We start from the raw sequence: 16,039 nt of genomic DNA on the forward strand, positions 1-16,039 counted from the left end.
TGTTATGGGGTCTTGGCATGGGTATAGTCAGGCATTATGTTGGGGGGCACAACTGAGTTATCTGTGACGTGAATGGTCAGTTAAGCATTTTTATTTATTTTCTTGATTGGGGCAGCAGCTGCTCCCAACCACACCCCCTTGGCTATGCCCATCAGTCTGAAAGCAAGTTGTCCGGGAAGGTTGCTATCCAATAAGCTAAAGGGCTGCCAACTGCAGGAGGAAGGGGATATATGCTAAAACAGATAGACTACAGGTCCAGCCATCAAGAGAGCACTCAGCTAGTAAGGGACCACTGATATAGCCAGTCTGGCAAAGGATGAGGGCTCCCAATCTCCCCAGCAGCAGTGGGGAAAGACCTGCCAGGGGATAGGGGATGACAGTAGAGTAAGTCCCCCAAATAGAGATAGTGGACATTCCATCCCCCCATCTTCCATTATAATTTATAAGTCAGAATTAACTCGCCTTCAACTCAACACACATTCCCCAAGGGTGATAGGGATCAAAATCATTCTAGCTTTGATGGCACAGAATGAAACCCCTTGTCCTCATCAACAGTGGGCAGATCAGAGTGCTCCAGAAACAGGAAGGGGTATAACAGTCTCCTCCAATGTTTCCTGAGCTTGCTGAGCACCCAGGTAACATTGATCACATCATTGTGCTCCTTCTTGTTTCTGAAGCATTCCTATCTGTTCACTGGTGGTGAGAAGAGTGGCTTTGTTTAGAGCTGCTGTCTGATCCGGGGCTAGAGGTCTGCCAAAATAAGCTTGGTGGACCAGATTAGGCTCATGGACCAGCATTTTGCCACTCCTGATTTACAATAAATCTCTCTCCCTGCATGCTCACTTTCCCAATGCTCTAGTTAGCTGTGAGTTGAAGAAACACCCAATTATTAGTACTCCATAATTATGAGTATCTTTTATTTTCTATGCCAGGGGTAGGCAACCTAAGGTCCGTGGGCCAGATGCGGCCCAATCGCCATCTCAATCCGGCCCACGGATGGTCCGGGAATCAGCAGGGTTTTTACATGAGTAGAATGTGTCCTTTTACAATGGTACCTCAGGTTAAGAATTTAATTCGTTCTGGAGGTCCGTTCTTAACTTGAAACTGTTCTTAACCAGAGGTACTACTTTAGCTAATGGGGCCTCCTGCTGCTGCCACATGATTTCTGTTCTCATCCTGAAGCAAAATTCTTAACCCGAGGTACTATTTCTGGGTTAGTGGAGTCTAACCTGAAGTGTCTGTAACCTGAAGCGTCTGTAACCTGAGGTACCACTGTATTTAAAATGCATCTCTGGGTTATTTGTGAGGCATAGAAATTCGTTCATTCCCCCCCCCCCCCAAAAAAAATATAGTCTGGCCCACCACATTGTAACCTGAAGCGTCTGTAACCTGAGGTACCACTGTATTTAAAATGCATCTCTGGGTTATTTGTGAGGCATAGAAATTCGTTCATCCCCCCCCCCCAAAAAAAAATATAGTCTGGCCCACCACATTTTCCACTGCAGAGGAAAAACCCTTATTATTATTATTATTATTATTATTATTATGAGCCAATGCAAAGAATAGAAAAGGAAGTATTATATTTATTATTATTAGGACGACGTTAAATCTTATTTTGTGCACATTTAAAGCAGCAGGGAGCCTGCAAGTACTATCTGGCTTCAGGGCAAAGCCTTGTTTAAGCTGCCTGGAAAGGCTGACAAGCCAAGCTGAGCGGGGGGGGGGGGGGGGTTGCAAGGCAAAGAAAAAGGACAACAAGAAGCACGCAAGCTGCAAATGGAAAGCGTCCTCTCCCGCGCTCGGTATTTGCGAGGTAGCAAACGGCTCTCGTAGAAAGAGCTCCCCGAACTTCTCCCCACCCCCCTTGAAGCAATCCCGGGGGAGGTGGCGATGGGAGGGCTGCTGGTTTTCGCGAAGACCGCCGAGGCTGCTTTTCTGCGCAGCTAGACATTCAGCGCCGCCTCTCCGTCCCCGCTTCGCTTTGCAGCGCGCAGAGCCTGTCCCTGGTGCGCGGCAGGTCAGTCTGCGGGGCTCCCCAAAGCGCGCCTCCAGCTTCTTGCCACACCCGCCCACCCGCCTGGGTCAAGGCGGCGCAGGCATGGCGGCGCATTTTGGACCCAGAGGTCTTAGGTCAGCCAAATTATATACTGGAGGGAATGAGAGAAGCAGCCTGATGACCCAGTATGCAGCTTCTAAAATGAGCTCATTTTATAGCACATCTCTATGTACTTCTTGGGGGGGGAGGCACCCTACCACCCAGGGATGGGGGCAGTGTGGGCATCGCCGCTTCCCCCGAGGGGGCAGAGATGGGGGCAGGGTGGGTAGGTGGGCTCTGGCTGCTTCCCCTGATGGTGCAGGTGCTGGTTGCTTCTCGCGAGGGGGCAGGGATAGGTGCAGGGTGAGCTGCAGGTATTGGTGCAGGGTGGGCAACGTTTCTCCTCTTTCCATCCCCCCACAACCAGCATGTCATCTTCCCTCAAACCAGCTGAGCTGGGGATCTCTGGGCAATGCTTCTACTCCCCCCCACCAAAGCACACAATCTTTTGATCTCTCCTCTCAAACCAGCTGAGCTGGGGATCTCTGGGCAATGCTTCTACTCCCCCCCACCAAAGCACACAATCTTTTGATCTCTCCTCTCAAACCAGCTGAGCTGGGGATCTCTGGGCGATGCTTCTACCCCCCCCCCCAAAAGCGCACAATCTCTTCTCTCCCCTCAAACCAGCTGAGCTGGGGATCTCTGGGCGATGCTTCTACTCCCCCCCCCCAAAGCACACAATTTTACATCTCTCCCCTCAAACCAGCTGAGCTGGGGATCTCTGGGCGATGCTTCTACTCCCCCCCCCAAAGCACACAATCTTTTGATCTCTCCCCTCAAACCAGCTGAGCTGGGGTTCTCTGGGTGACGCTTCCCCCTCCAAAAAGCACACGATCTTTCAATTTCTTCCCTCCAGTGGTGGCGGAGGGATTCTTCGCTCCCGACTGCAGCAGGGGCAGCGGGTTTATCTGCTCCCGGCTGCACTGACAGGGCACTTCCCCGCTCCGCTCGCAGATTCCGCAGGGAGGTGCGCAGGCAGCAACGCAGCCAGAGAGGGGTGCCCCGTGCCTGCCCCAATCGTGCCCATCAGGCACCCAGGCAGCCCCGGCGGGAGGGGACGCAAAGGGGCTTCCCTGAGCCGGACGCAGCGGCTGAGAGGAGAGGATTGGGCTGCAAGCTGGCAGGACTGACTGGGGCGGGAGAGCCGTGGCAGAAACTGAAGGCGCACAATGCTCCTCTCGACGAGGCAGCTTTTAGCCGCTTGCAGAGGGGGCGGAGAAGCCTGATTTCAGGCTGCTCCCCCCTCCCCCGCCACTCTGCCGCCTGCGGAGCGGCGGCGCAGCGCGGCGGGCGCAGGCGGGCCAGCAGCGCGGCGTGGCGCCCCCTCCATTTTACACCGGCCCTGGCAGCGCCCCCACCATTCCGCGCCAGTTCAGCGCCGCCTCTCCGTCCCCGCTTTGCTTTGCAGCGCGCAGAGCCTGTCCCTGGCGCGCGGCAGGTCAGTCCGCGGGGCTCCCCAAAGCGCGCCTCCCATGGGCGTACTGCCCCCCTAGAAGCCAGCTGCCCCCCTTAGAAGCCAGGTGCCCCCCTACCCCAGAAGCAAAAATGATCGGCGTCATGCTGAGGAAGAAGCGGGGCGGGAGGAGAGGAGCGGAGAAGGGGAGGCAGTGGAGGAGGAGGAGGCTGCTGTCCCCGCCGCCCGAGTTCCTCCCTTTGCCCTCCCCCCTTGCCCAAGGCAGCTCCTGTCCCGGAGCCGAAGGAGGAGCGCCTGTTGCGCGCTCACAGTGGCGGGCACACATCCAAAAGGACGCCACCCCGAGTCCCCACAAGGGGCCCCAGCCTCCCGCCGCGCCCGCCCGCCCGGGCCAAGGCGGCGCAGGCACGGCGGCGCAGGAAGGCTCCGAGTCCCGGCCAGGCCCCGCTGCCAAAGAGGCGCCCGGACGGTGAGGCAGAGCGGCAAAGCCAGGCGGAGGCAGCAGCAGCGCCATCCGGCGACCGACGCCCGACGCCGGGAAGGTCCCCCGCCCATCCGCCTCTCCGGGGGCAGGGAAGGCGCAACGGAGCCAAGCCCCACAAGGACACCCCAGCCGCCCGTCGGGCCCGACACTCCAAGGAGGGAGGACGCATGAGCAGCAGCAGCGCCCGCCCCAGCCCCCCAAGGGCGGGCCGCCAGCCAGCCGGAGAAGCGGGCAGGCGCGGCAGGCCAGGAGGATGGCGCGGCGGGCGCAGCCCAGGCGGGCCAGGAGCGCAGCGCAGTGCCCCCACCACTCCGCGCCACCTCCACGCCCCAGGCAGCCGCCCCGGAGCCGAAGGAGGAGCGCCTGTTGCGCGCTCAGTGGCGGGCCGCGGCGGGGACGGCCCCGCTCCGCTCCACCAACTGCGCTGCCGCCGCCGCACCAGGCCCCGCCCCCCCGCGCCTCCCCCCGGCTGCCCCCTCCCTCTCTCTCCCTCCCGCAAACCGCCCCTCCATCGCGTGCAGGGCCGGCGCGTCTTCCCTCCGGCCGAGGAGTTCTCAGGCGCAGTGCCCCCACCACTCCGCGCCACCTCCGCGCCCCAGGCAGCCGCCCCGGAGCCGCGGCAGAGCCGCGAAAGAGCCGCATGCGGCTCCGGAGCCGCAGGTTGCCGACCCCCGCTCTAAGCACATAGGTGGTAGGCAAGTGTGACAAGAATCCCCTCTGAACATCTAAGGATGAGTGGTTGCTTTTAGACATCCAGTTCCTGTTTTCTCTCTGGATGAGTGAAAATTGGATTTCCTGTGAATTTTCATTGTGCACAATGATGAAAAGGCAATATCCCCTGCCGGTCATTTGTTATTAGATTCTGCTCTGCTCACTGCAGGGTCTCTCAGTTTGTTTTTGTGAGTTTAATTGTTTATGCTTTATGCTTAATTATTTCAGGGATCTCTTTTTCTCTTACTTAATCATTTGTTTCTTTCAATTAACCAAAATACCTTTGGGTTAGTTTTTTGTGTTAAGGACTTTCTGTATTAACTTATGCTTCAAAATGTTGGGAAATTTCAGCCAATCAGACATGATTTTTAGACAATATTGATACAGTACAATAGTGCTGGTTGGCTGTTAAGTGACAGAGTAGGGGACCCAAAGTCCCAGATTACTCTGTTCATTGGAGTAGATCAGAGCAGTGTACAATAAATGTAGTAAGAAGTGACACTTCAAGATAGAGCAGGCTTAACAGCCTTTAATTCCCATTTTTGAGGACCACAGTTACTGTTGTCATTGTGTAGATTTTGATTCAAATTATTACTTATACATCCCAATACTAGGCATGTTTACCAGAGGAAGTACCACTACATTCAGTGGGACTTACTTCCCAATAAACCTGCATAGCCTTAAAATAACGGGATTATGTAAATATTGAAGACATACCTTACTTTCCTCCTAAACAGATTCCTGTAGCTCCATCTGTGCCAGCAGTTAGTTTAGTACCACCAACATTTCCTGTTACAATGTCTGTCCCTCCTCCTGGCTATAGTCCAATTCCTCCACCTCCCTTCATGAGAGCAAGCTTCAATCCTTCACACCCACCTCCTGGTAAGTTACCGTTATATAATTTAGACATAAATTTATGCATGAATTCACATAGATTGTTCTAATTAAAAGATCCATACTTGGATGTAAACCTCATTGAATCCTGTGGGATTTGCTTCTACGTATACATACATAGGATGGGCTATTGGAGTTAACTGGCCTGTGTTTATTTAACTTGTAATGCTTAAATGATATTCCTTTATTTCATTTTTAAATTTTATTTAAATAAAATTATACATCACTTGATTGTAAAAACCTCAAAGCAATTTACAACAAGATGAAACAATAAAATAAAATAAACCTTACAACTGCACTTTAAAACACAAAAAGTTAAGATGCAAAACAGAATATATTGGTTTAAATAATACTGCTTGCTCATAATTTTAATTCAGTTGAGCACTTGCAGATTCCCCAGTTTGTAATGGAATCCATTCCAGAAGTCCATTCGACTTCCAAAAATGTTCGAAAACCAAGAGGCAGCTTCCAATTGGCTGCAGGAGCTTCCTGCACTCTGTTGGAAGCCACGTCGGATGTTTGGCTTCCCAAAAATGTTCACAAACCAGAACACTCACTTCCGGGTTTGCGGTGTTCAGGAGCCAAAACGTTCGAAACAAGGCGTTCAAAAACCAAAGTACAACTGTATGCAGTGAATGCTGTCTTGTATACAGATAAGTTATTCAGATCACTTTTGCTAGCTTTGTCTATTCAGATTTATTTTTCTTTGTTTCTTCTAGGTTATTTGCCTCCCCCAGTTCCACCACCTGTTCCACCGCCGGTAGTTCCAACCCGTAAGTTAGTTTATATCTTTCCTTCTTGTGTCTCCAGTTAGGCAGTGCTCTTTTACCAAACTCCAAAATGGCTCCTACATTTAGAGGTCAACTTAAAATACATTTGGTATATTTGTTGGAGGGAGGTACTGATGAGAATTTTTAAAAAACATTAACTGTGTTGTGTATTTATATTGGAATATGTACTTTGTTTTTAATTGTACAGATCAATGGAAATAGTTGTAGCTCAGGAGAAACTTGCCAGCCTCTATTATAGCTACTGTGACAGCAAACTGTTTTTAAAAGGATTTGTTTGCTTGTAAGGTGAAGGCAAAGTAAATGTGTGTTCATTTTGTGCTGCCATAAATGGTAGCTTGATAATACTGCAAATACAGTGGACGCTCGGGTTGCGAACATGATCCGTGCGGGAGGCACGTTCGCAATATGCAGCGTTCGCAACACGCAGCGCTGCGCCTGCACATGTGCGGGTCGCAATTCAGCGCTTATGCACATGCGCGAGTGCTGAAACCCGGAAGTAACCTGTTTTGGTACTTCCAGGTTCGGCACGGTGCGCAACCCGAAAACGCACAACCTGAAGCGTCTGTAACCCGAGGCATGACTGTAGTATATTTAGTGATTGCTGTCCATAGTTTAGGATTACCAGATTTTTTTTATTACATCATTTGCACATACAACTATGTGAAAAGAATTCAATGTGTTACTGCAACATAAGCTGCAATCTTTAACACTTAGGCTAGGGAGCAAATCCCATTGAATATTCCGGGACTTCATTGTGGGTAGGCATGCATAGGATTGTAAGAAGTTGTATGTGTGTTCTGTTTTACAGCTCTTGTACAGTCTTCGCTTTCAATTGCTCAAGAGTCAATGAAAGATTATAGCAACCTTGCTCTACCAGTTGGCACTGTTTCTAGTAGTCTTACTACCCCAACATTATCTGCTGGAAGTGTTTTTACTCCTTTGTCAAGTAACAAGTCAGATTTAGATGAAAAGGGATCCCATCTTGCAGATCTTCAGATTTCATCAAGTGAAAACAGAGCTGGTAAGTAGCCCAGTGAAACTTTACTCATAAAGTTTGTGTAACTAGAGTGGTCATTTATCAACTACATGGGTATTCTGAAGGGGTAGCTATTGGAGTAGCTACTGGTGCCAAGGCCACATATTGTAAGGTGCTGATGTACTAGATTAAATAATAAAACGTCCCCTGATTTTAAAATTCACAGTGCATAGCTTAGCTTTCTACATGACGTGTTGGTTTTGAATGTGCAACAGATGTAGATACAGCTGCTGAAACACTGTGTTTCTCTGAGACCAAGAAACATTTTGCTTCTTTCCCCTGGAGGAGTAAAATATTATTATTATTATTATTATTATTATTATTATTATTATTATTATTATTATTATTTATACCCCACCCATCTAGCTGGGCTTCCATGCTATCTCATATGGAACATACTTCCTGTTGTTTCGTACATTCTGGAGTGTTCTACAATAAGATCAGAGTACATGTTACTTTCATTAGTGTTACAGGCCTTTTCAGTAGCATTCATGTGTATTTGTTGTTCCATGTTGGCATTTTGCAAAGAATGGCACCAAAATTATAAATCTCTTTCTGTATTCTTTTATATTTTCTCTCAACTCACATGGCTAGGTAGACAGGGAAATATCTCCTCTTTTGATTTTGATTGTGTGACACCTTAGTTAAAATATTTGAGGAGTATTTTTATTTTTATTATTTCAAATCCTGCTTAATCCAGTCTGTCCCCAAATTTGAGATGCTGGATTTACTTTTTACAAATATGATTTCAAACAGATCAGAAACCAACCGATAAATGTTGATCTTGGTTTAATCCAACTCAGAGATGAAACTGTTACAGCTTTAAGCAACACAAGTAGCTGATTAAAAAAAGAAAATTAGCTATTTCATAGTATGTACTCTTTTTTCTGCTGACTTAAATTTTTGTATTTGCCTTTCAGTTCCAGATGATGTTTCAAGCAGTTCTGGACTTATTGGGGGAGTGCAACCACCAAGTGTCTCAACCAGTTCGGGGCTTGTAGGGGGAATACAGCCACCTAGTGTCTCAAGTAGTTCTGGGCTTGTGCAGCCAACCAGTGTGTCAAGCAGCTCTGGACATTTGACAAGAGTTCAGCCACCTAATGCTTCAAACAACTCTGGGCTTTTGACGGGTGTCCAGCCTCCAAGTGTCTCAAGCAGCTCTGGACTTCTGGCAGGACTCCAGCCCATGACTGTCTCAAGCAGCTCCAGCCTTCTAATGGGACTCCAGCCACCCATAGTGTCAAGTAACTCTGGACTTTTGTCAGGAGTCCAGCCACCTATAGTGTCAAGTAGTTCTGGGCTTTTGGCAGCACTCCAACCACCTATTGTATCAAGCAACTCTGGGATTCTGGGATTGCCACCACCAATTGTCTCAAGTAGTTCTGGACTATTAGGATTACCACCACCAAATATTTCAAGTGGCTCTGGACTTTTAGGGTTACAGCCACACACTGGAATTCAAAATGTACCCCATTTAACTATTGCTAGTCAAAGGTTGCCTGGAATGCCTCTAGTAGATATCCGCTCCGGACTAATGTCACAGCCACCTGGGCCACGATTTCCTCTCCTGCAGCCTGGAATACCACTACAGCATAGCATTCCTCCTCCAGCAATCCTTGACCCATCCCTTCCTCCACCTAGAGCTTTCCTTTCAGGAGATTTGTTTACTCAAACAGAGAGACCATTTGGAACTTCTGGTAGACAAAGTGTTGATAACATGTCTAATCCAGATAAAAGGTTGGCGCTTGGAGATGACAGCATTCAGCAAGAAGGAGATAGAGACTATCGCTTTCCTCCAGTGGAAAATAGGGAGAACATTAATCGGACCTCTTCAGTGGATATGAGGGATTCAGTTGGAAGGCCACCACTAGATCCAAGAGAAAGTCTAGGAAGACCTCCAGTAGATGGAAGAGAACATCTTGGCAGGCCACACATAGATTTAAGAGAGAACTTTGGAAGACCAGGCATGGAGGGCCTTGGTAGGAGAGACCATTTTGCTTTCAATTCAGATAAGCACTGGGGACAAAGAGGAGATTATGATGAAAGAGAGCACCATGCATTTCCTACATTTGGTGGTCTTAAAAGCTTCCAGGAAGACCGAGAAAGGTATCGTCAAACAAACTACAGATTTGAAAATCGAAGTGGCCCAACTTGGAACCGGGGACTTGAACAGGACACTCACAGAGACTTTGATGATCGCCGAAGACCTTGGGAAAGGCAGAGGGACAGGGATGACAGAGATTTTAATTTTGGCAGAGAAATTAATGGAAACAGATTTGGGAGAGAGAGAATACAGAACAACTGGATACCCCCTCCACATCCAAGAGCGTTTGAATTTTTTGAAGGTGGCACTTCTCAACAAAAAACTGACAGTGTGCCCCAAGTTAATGGTGAAAATGCGGAGACAGAGAGTCAGCCACCTGCAGCGCAAGTACAGGGTGAACCAGAACTTTATGAAAAGCTGGCAACTTCAAGTGACACAAAAAAAGAGAAGAGTGACACAGAAGCTGAATTAGAAAGTGAACCAGTGGTAGAAAGCACAGAAACTGAGGGGACATAATCATCACTCAGTAGGTAAAAAGATACCTTTTGTAAAGTTGTCATCTCTCTCTGTAATAGTTGAATTGCTGACTGGACCTTAGTAGTTCACTTTTGTCTGCCAGAATTAAGTTAATCTAATGTTCATGTTCATCTTTCACTTAAATAGCTGTACAACTGACCTGTATAGAAAATTGTTCTTAATTTGAACATGGTAGGTAAACTTTCCTTCTTTTCTTTTCTTTTATTTTTTTCTGACAAAACACAAACTTGCCCCACTTGCTTTTACTTCACAAGGATAAATAACAGCTTGTCAAACAAACAAAGACTTCCTATGGAAGAAATTGAAATTTTTAGATACTGCTATTAGGTTGGCCATGGAAATTGTTATACTTGAAAACAGGTGCTGGTGTATCTTGTCCAGGTTTTTAGGCTGCTGCAGAATTTTAAAGCATAGGCAGAGCTGTGATACTGTATGTTCCTACAGTTTGGCCAAAAGGAAAAAAGGAGCATAAATAATACAGAGAATGGTGTGTTCTTGATATTTCTGCATTATAGTCTCTTATTTCTCAAAAGTACGTGTCTGTGATTTGTTTCTCGTACTGCAGTGGGTTAAAAAATTGAAAAATTAACATTTTAATGTTTTTTTTAGATGCCAATAAAGCATTATTTGTTTGATAAGCATTCTAGGTATTGTATTTTTTATATACAATCTATAAAATCCTGAATGAACTGTGCTTTAGCTGATTGTTGCAAAAGGTTTATAGTACTCTTGTAAGACCAGTGCAACAATTAAGTATGCTACAAAAGCATATGCCTTTCTACTTAAAAGTAAATAAATCATGGAATCGCATTAGTTTGTGTATAACATATGTATGTAAATATTTGTGTAAAACTGTATGTAGATACCACTGCTTCTGTGTGTGATTGTGTATGTGCACACACTCACAGAATAATGTAGACAGTTAAATAAAACTGAAATGGAATTAGGTTATAAAATGAAAAATTGTCTTTCACCTTCTTTAGATAGCAAGAAGATGATAAAAGCTGATGTGATAGGTTAAATCAAATTAACATTTGCTCTTCTAAATTTTGATTGCTTTAGAAGGTGGAGTCCAATATGCTCTGAAGGGAGGGTGTATAGTAAGATTTTATTTGTTTTTGTTTTTTTAAGTGTGGTTATGTTTGAAGCAAATATTGAAGAAAATGTTTGAATTGTCCTTTTTTGTAATAGTTACAGTGTTCTGGATAGAAAGTGGTAGCATTAAAATACTTTGTGATTATCTTCTTGCAGTGAATATCTGGTCCATGGTTTTTGCCTAAAACGTAATTGAACCTCTTTAAGAACAAAATGAAACAAAACACCATTAGCTTATAACAAATAGCTGGCCACTTCAGATCATCCTGGCTGCAATCCTATACATGCTTACCTAGGAGTGAAACTTTATTCTGAGTAGTCATACATAAGATTGCTCTGTTACTAAAATGGCTACCATGCCAGTAATTAACACTAATATAACCATTTGATTAGTTACGCATCTTATATCTGTTAGATGAGGCTGGAAAAAAATCCCAGGTATCTGGTTGTCGAGCTCCTTAAATATTAGGTACTACCATCTAGTTGGTTAAATTTTTAGCAGACTAGTTTCTAAAAATTTAATGCAGCCCCAAAAATGTGATTCTTCCTACTAAAAGATGAAAATATTTTTAGGACCTGTTAGTTGCAAAAAAATAGACAGGTTGGCATCGTACTGTCATATGGTCCTTTCTTTTTTAAAAAAGCAAACTATATTTTCTACATTTCTTACTCATCCTCTCACAATACAACCTGGTAAAAGACTATGGGTGGAACTCAGTATTACTCCACTGACATTTATCAGTAGAATGGAAGGCTATTTGAGGCAATTCCCCCTTCCTGCAAAATCCTAAAGTCTGTTCAAGAAGATTGGGAAACCCTCTAGACCAAATTAGGGAGGCAGTGCAGGCTGATGGGGGGGAAGAGCAACCACCACAAATTGTCCTCCATTTTGCTGACTGATGTCTTCTATTAGCAAAGCAATGCTATTTGGATCCCACCTTTTAATAATAACGTTGAGAGTGTTGCATAAACGTAACATTTTATGTAGAAAATAATTTAGAGAGAGAGAGAGAGAGAAGCAATGCTTATCTGTCAGGTCTTACAAAGTTAACTTTCCCCCCTAAGAAATTGAAATAATGCAATACTTGAAAAGAGTCCATGAATAACTAGAACACAGCCATTACTAGAAGGTATCTTTTTGTTGCCATGATGTTTAGTAATTGCTGTTTGGGAAGGGCAATCCAATTTACAGTTGCATTGTTGCTTAGGAAAGCTTGAGTTCTCTATCTTTCATTCCAGAACGGAAACCTGTACACTATTGTCTGTTGATATACATTAAAAATGCACCAGACTGTTGGTGGTCTGGCTGTTAAAATGGATTCAGATTCATTGGACTTTCATAATTTAAGGTAATTTTCATATTCAGTGAAGGAATTGGGTCACTTTTATTGACACACCAGTGTGATCCTGCATGCAATCCTGAAGGGTTTTTGTGTGCTAATCTGGAATAATGTAATAGGTTGAATGTCTTTGCATTTCCCTATTTTGGGAGAAAGATTGTTAAATATTCTTGCTGGAACTGGTGTTATCCAGATTCCATAGGTCTGGATGTTTGTCAAGTGTTATATTCTGGATAGAAAGTTTGGCCTAAGTGATGAGCTGTGTTAGGCAATCCTGCAGGTCTTTAAGACTTTAATAGTTAAAATAATGAATGTAGCAACACTGGTATTATTAGTATTTAACTGATTAGAATCTATACATCAATACAGTTGCATACAGAATGGTATATTTTTGAGTACTGTCACTTATTATCGGAATAGGCTAAGAAAGAAAGACAAGACTCCTGCCTTTTATTATTCAACAATATGTATGTTTTCCACCAAAGGTTTTAGTTATGGTTAAATTAGTCTGAGTTGTGGCATTCTGTTAAGGCAAAGTTCAAAATTTGGGCTCCAAGTCTGCTTTCTGAGTCTTCTAGTTGAAAGGATCTGTTTTGTTCTTTGTGATGCTAGCTAGAGTCAATAGCTTTAGTAAGTGGAATTATATAGTGACTAATCTGTCAATTAGATCATCAGCTTTAATGGCAAACTAAAGTTTTCCACCCAGATTGTTAAGTAACGTTGAGGAAGTGTTGCTGGACAGATTTTCCTTCCCTGTTATTTTCCTGTTATTTTGTACCCACACATAGCAGATATTTTGCATTTTAGGTTGAAATTGCTAAGGGCTTGCTTTTAGTAATATGACACAGTCAAGTGAAGCAACTGGCAGTATTCTTTCACTGATGGTATAATGGCTTTTAGCATGTTAATTTTGACTGATGTGGTGTTATAATAGGAAATATATTCCAGATTCCAAATAAGTAGATAAAATATTTTGCAAATTTTATTGATCAATAAAATTATTCTCCTACAACTCAATAATTTGACAGCACTGCATGAGGATTAATTAAATCTGTTGTTTCATTCTGTTTAAAATAAGCTAACTCATATTGGCCACGAATACACATGGAATATTACAACTGACAGTCCCTGCAGTATTTTGCAGTTTCTTAGGAAAATGCATTGACAATCCCCGGAAAGTAAATTCTTTTGGTTAAAATTGATCTTCACTCAGTGACTACATTTGAACATACATAAATTATCTAGACATCTGATAGGCATGGTTCTGATTCTGTTGCAGTTCATAAACCTGTAAGTCATCAGTAACACTTTGCATAGTTCCTATTATTAATGTAAAATCATATATCCTCATAATCAGAACTACTTTAAACAAAGCGTATATTTGGATAATTAATCTAAAACCTCTTGTTTCAAATCACAAGTGAGTAAGCCAGATGACTTATTTTTTTTTAAATATGTAAGCTGTTTTAAGACATCAGTCAGATTCTTTAAGCATAAAACTTGATTTTCTTTGTTTCCTGGTTATTACTATTACAGCATTGTTTGTTCAGAACTGACTCCATTGAGTTCAGTGGGGATTGCAGTCTTGACATTCAATGAAATTTAACCTCGGGGGGGCTTGTGCTTGTTCACTTTTAAATTAAGCTATCTTTGTTTTATTTATGGAGTAGAGCTGACAAGTTTTTGCACTCCCTACAAATGTGATTTTCAGAAATGGCATTTTGAAAATGATAGGCAGATATAATTGTTCTTGAACAGTTTCTCAAACAAGAACTGAGCTAGTTAACCTCTGACACCCATGATTTCTGAAATTTTTCTTTTGAAAGCTGTTTTTACCTCACTTTTCTCCACCTTAGTCCTCATGTTTGTTGTAAATCATACCCAACAATAGAATGACCTTAAAAGTGAAAATGATGTAACATAGCAATTTTCTCATGCTAAGCACCGAAGAACCTTTGTGTATTTATACTTTTGAAACAGACCAGTTCTTCAGTTTTATCACGAAGCTTGGGATTGGAACCTTTAGAAGCATGGATAGATTGAAAATTTACAATCCCAAACTAGATTTCAAAGCTTGTGTAAGCATGCAGCATTTCTTTTGTTTCCCTTTCCTGTCCACTTTCAGTGCAGACAGACATTAGAACATACATGGCATGCAAACAGCCCCAGAGACACAGGGAAGAATGGTGCGTAGTACACGCTGGGTCACCTGATTCAGGACTTCAAAATATATATGGGATAAAGTATCCTATTTGTTGGAGCATTCACAGGTGTTTTTCTGCCAGACCTCAAGCAACTCTAAAATAGAATTACCGGTAGTTGTAAGTGTTGCTGCTGTCCCACAAAGTTACACATGGTGGCAAGATGGAGCACATGGGGAATGGAAACTACTTATACATTATTTTACTTACTTTTATCGCCAGCGTTGAAGAATTTTCTCTTAATGCATTAGAAAAATAAGTAAAATACCATAGAACTGCCATAAATTGAATGTTTTGAAATACGCTTGCACTGTGAGCAGAATACTCTTGCACTGATTACGACCTAGAACATTGTGTCCTTGGTTTAATTCTGCCGAAAAATACTTTCATTAACATGAACCCAGTGTAGGGCATTTTTGTTCCACAGGCATAATTAGGTCCACCAGGCCACTGTAGCCAAGCCACACCCACCAGTCCCATTATATGATGCCATTTGTAGGGAAAGGTAAGGATGCATATTTCAGGCTTCTGGCATGCTATGCAAGAGGCTTGTGAAACTGTGTTGCACTTATGCACAGCTGATTGCTGCACTTTTGGAGCACTGCATAGCAAAGCCCCTCACATAGTGCTTTTCATGGGCTACACCTTTACCCACATGGTTTGAAAGTAAGTTGTGAGCAAAAACAGGTCACCTGATGTCATCATCAGGTGATTAACAACTAGGGGGCCTCATCCACCTACCAGACTTGGGCTGTGGGTGGTGGGCTGAGGGAGATAACAATCTGGCCTACCAGATTCAATTCCTCACCCGTGATGTAAAGTATTAAAAGTGCATATAAATGTGTACTAAATAAGCATATATTTCCATCAATTTCAAGGTCTTAGCTGAGATAAACTCATAAATTTTTGCAGTCAAACATGCAGCTGTTGTAATTTTCATAACAATGCTCATGTCCAGTGCAGCAGCAAATGGAGTAAAACATTGAAAATCACAACTCCAGTTAAAAACAGCACAAAAAACTAAGTAAAGCTTTTTTAAAAAAAATCCAAAAACAATGAAATGCAGAGGTTAAGAGGTAAAGGGGGGGATACATTTAGTACTCACTACCATCAGAGACCAGGCAGTAATCCAACCCAGCAGGATAGTTATTTTTTTACTTTCCTTGCATAGACTTTATATATGAAAGAAGTAATCCACCACCAAACATCTATGCTATTCAGTTTTGGCAATTTATGTTTATAGAATGTTAAGGAAATACAGAATCTTACTGAAGGAAAATGTTGAGACTTTCTTTATTTTAGTGGGGGAAACATGCATGGAAATGCAACATTGACAAAGGTGTTGCTACGAGGCATCTGTAAACGGCTTTAGCTAAGGGCCCAGCCACAATTTCAAA

General features: G+C 43.9%; 1 protein-coding gene across 3 annotated transcripts in view; it reads left to right on the forward strand.

Moving 5' to 3' along the window:
- SCAF8 (SR-related CTD associated factor 8) overlaps window positions 1-16,039 on the forward strand; it is a 75,012-nt gene that overhangs the window by 32,243 nt on the left and 26,730 nt on the right. For 2 of the 3 annotated variants that reach the window (XM_033144043.1, XM_033144047.1), the window contains exons 17-20: window positions 5,442-5,586; window positions 6,318-6,371; window positions 7,198-7,410; window positions 8,346-11,246. In XM_033144043.1, coding sequence (XP_032999934.1) covers window positions 5,442-5,586; window positions 6,318-6,371; window positions 7,198-7,410; window positions 8,346-9,985 — 2,052 coding nt within the window. In that variant the 3' untranslated portion in view covers window positions 9,986-11,246. Of the gene's footprint in view, window positions 1-5,441; window positions 5,587-6,317; window positions 6,372-7,197; window positions 7,411-8,345; window positions 11,247-16,039 lie in introns of those variants that run through there. The other variant, XM_033144044.1, reaches the window with a different exon arrangement.

This window comes from Lacerta agilis, chromosome 3, assembly GCF_009819535.1.
Source record: "Lacerta agilis isolate rLacAgi1 chromosome 3, rLacAgi1.pri, whole genome shotgun sequence".
Lineage (NCBI taxonomy): Eukaryota > Metazoa > Chordata > Lepidosauria > Squamata > Lacertidae > Lacerta > Lacerta agilis.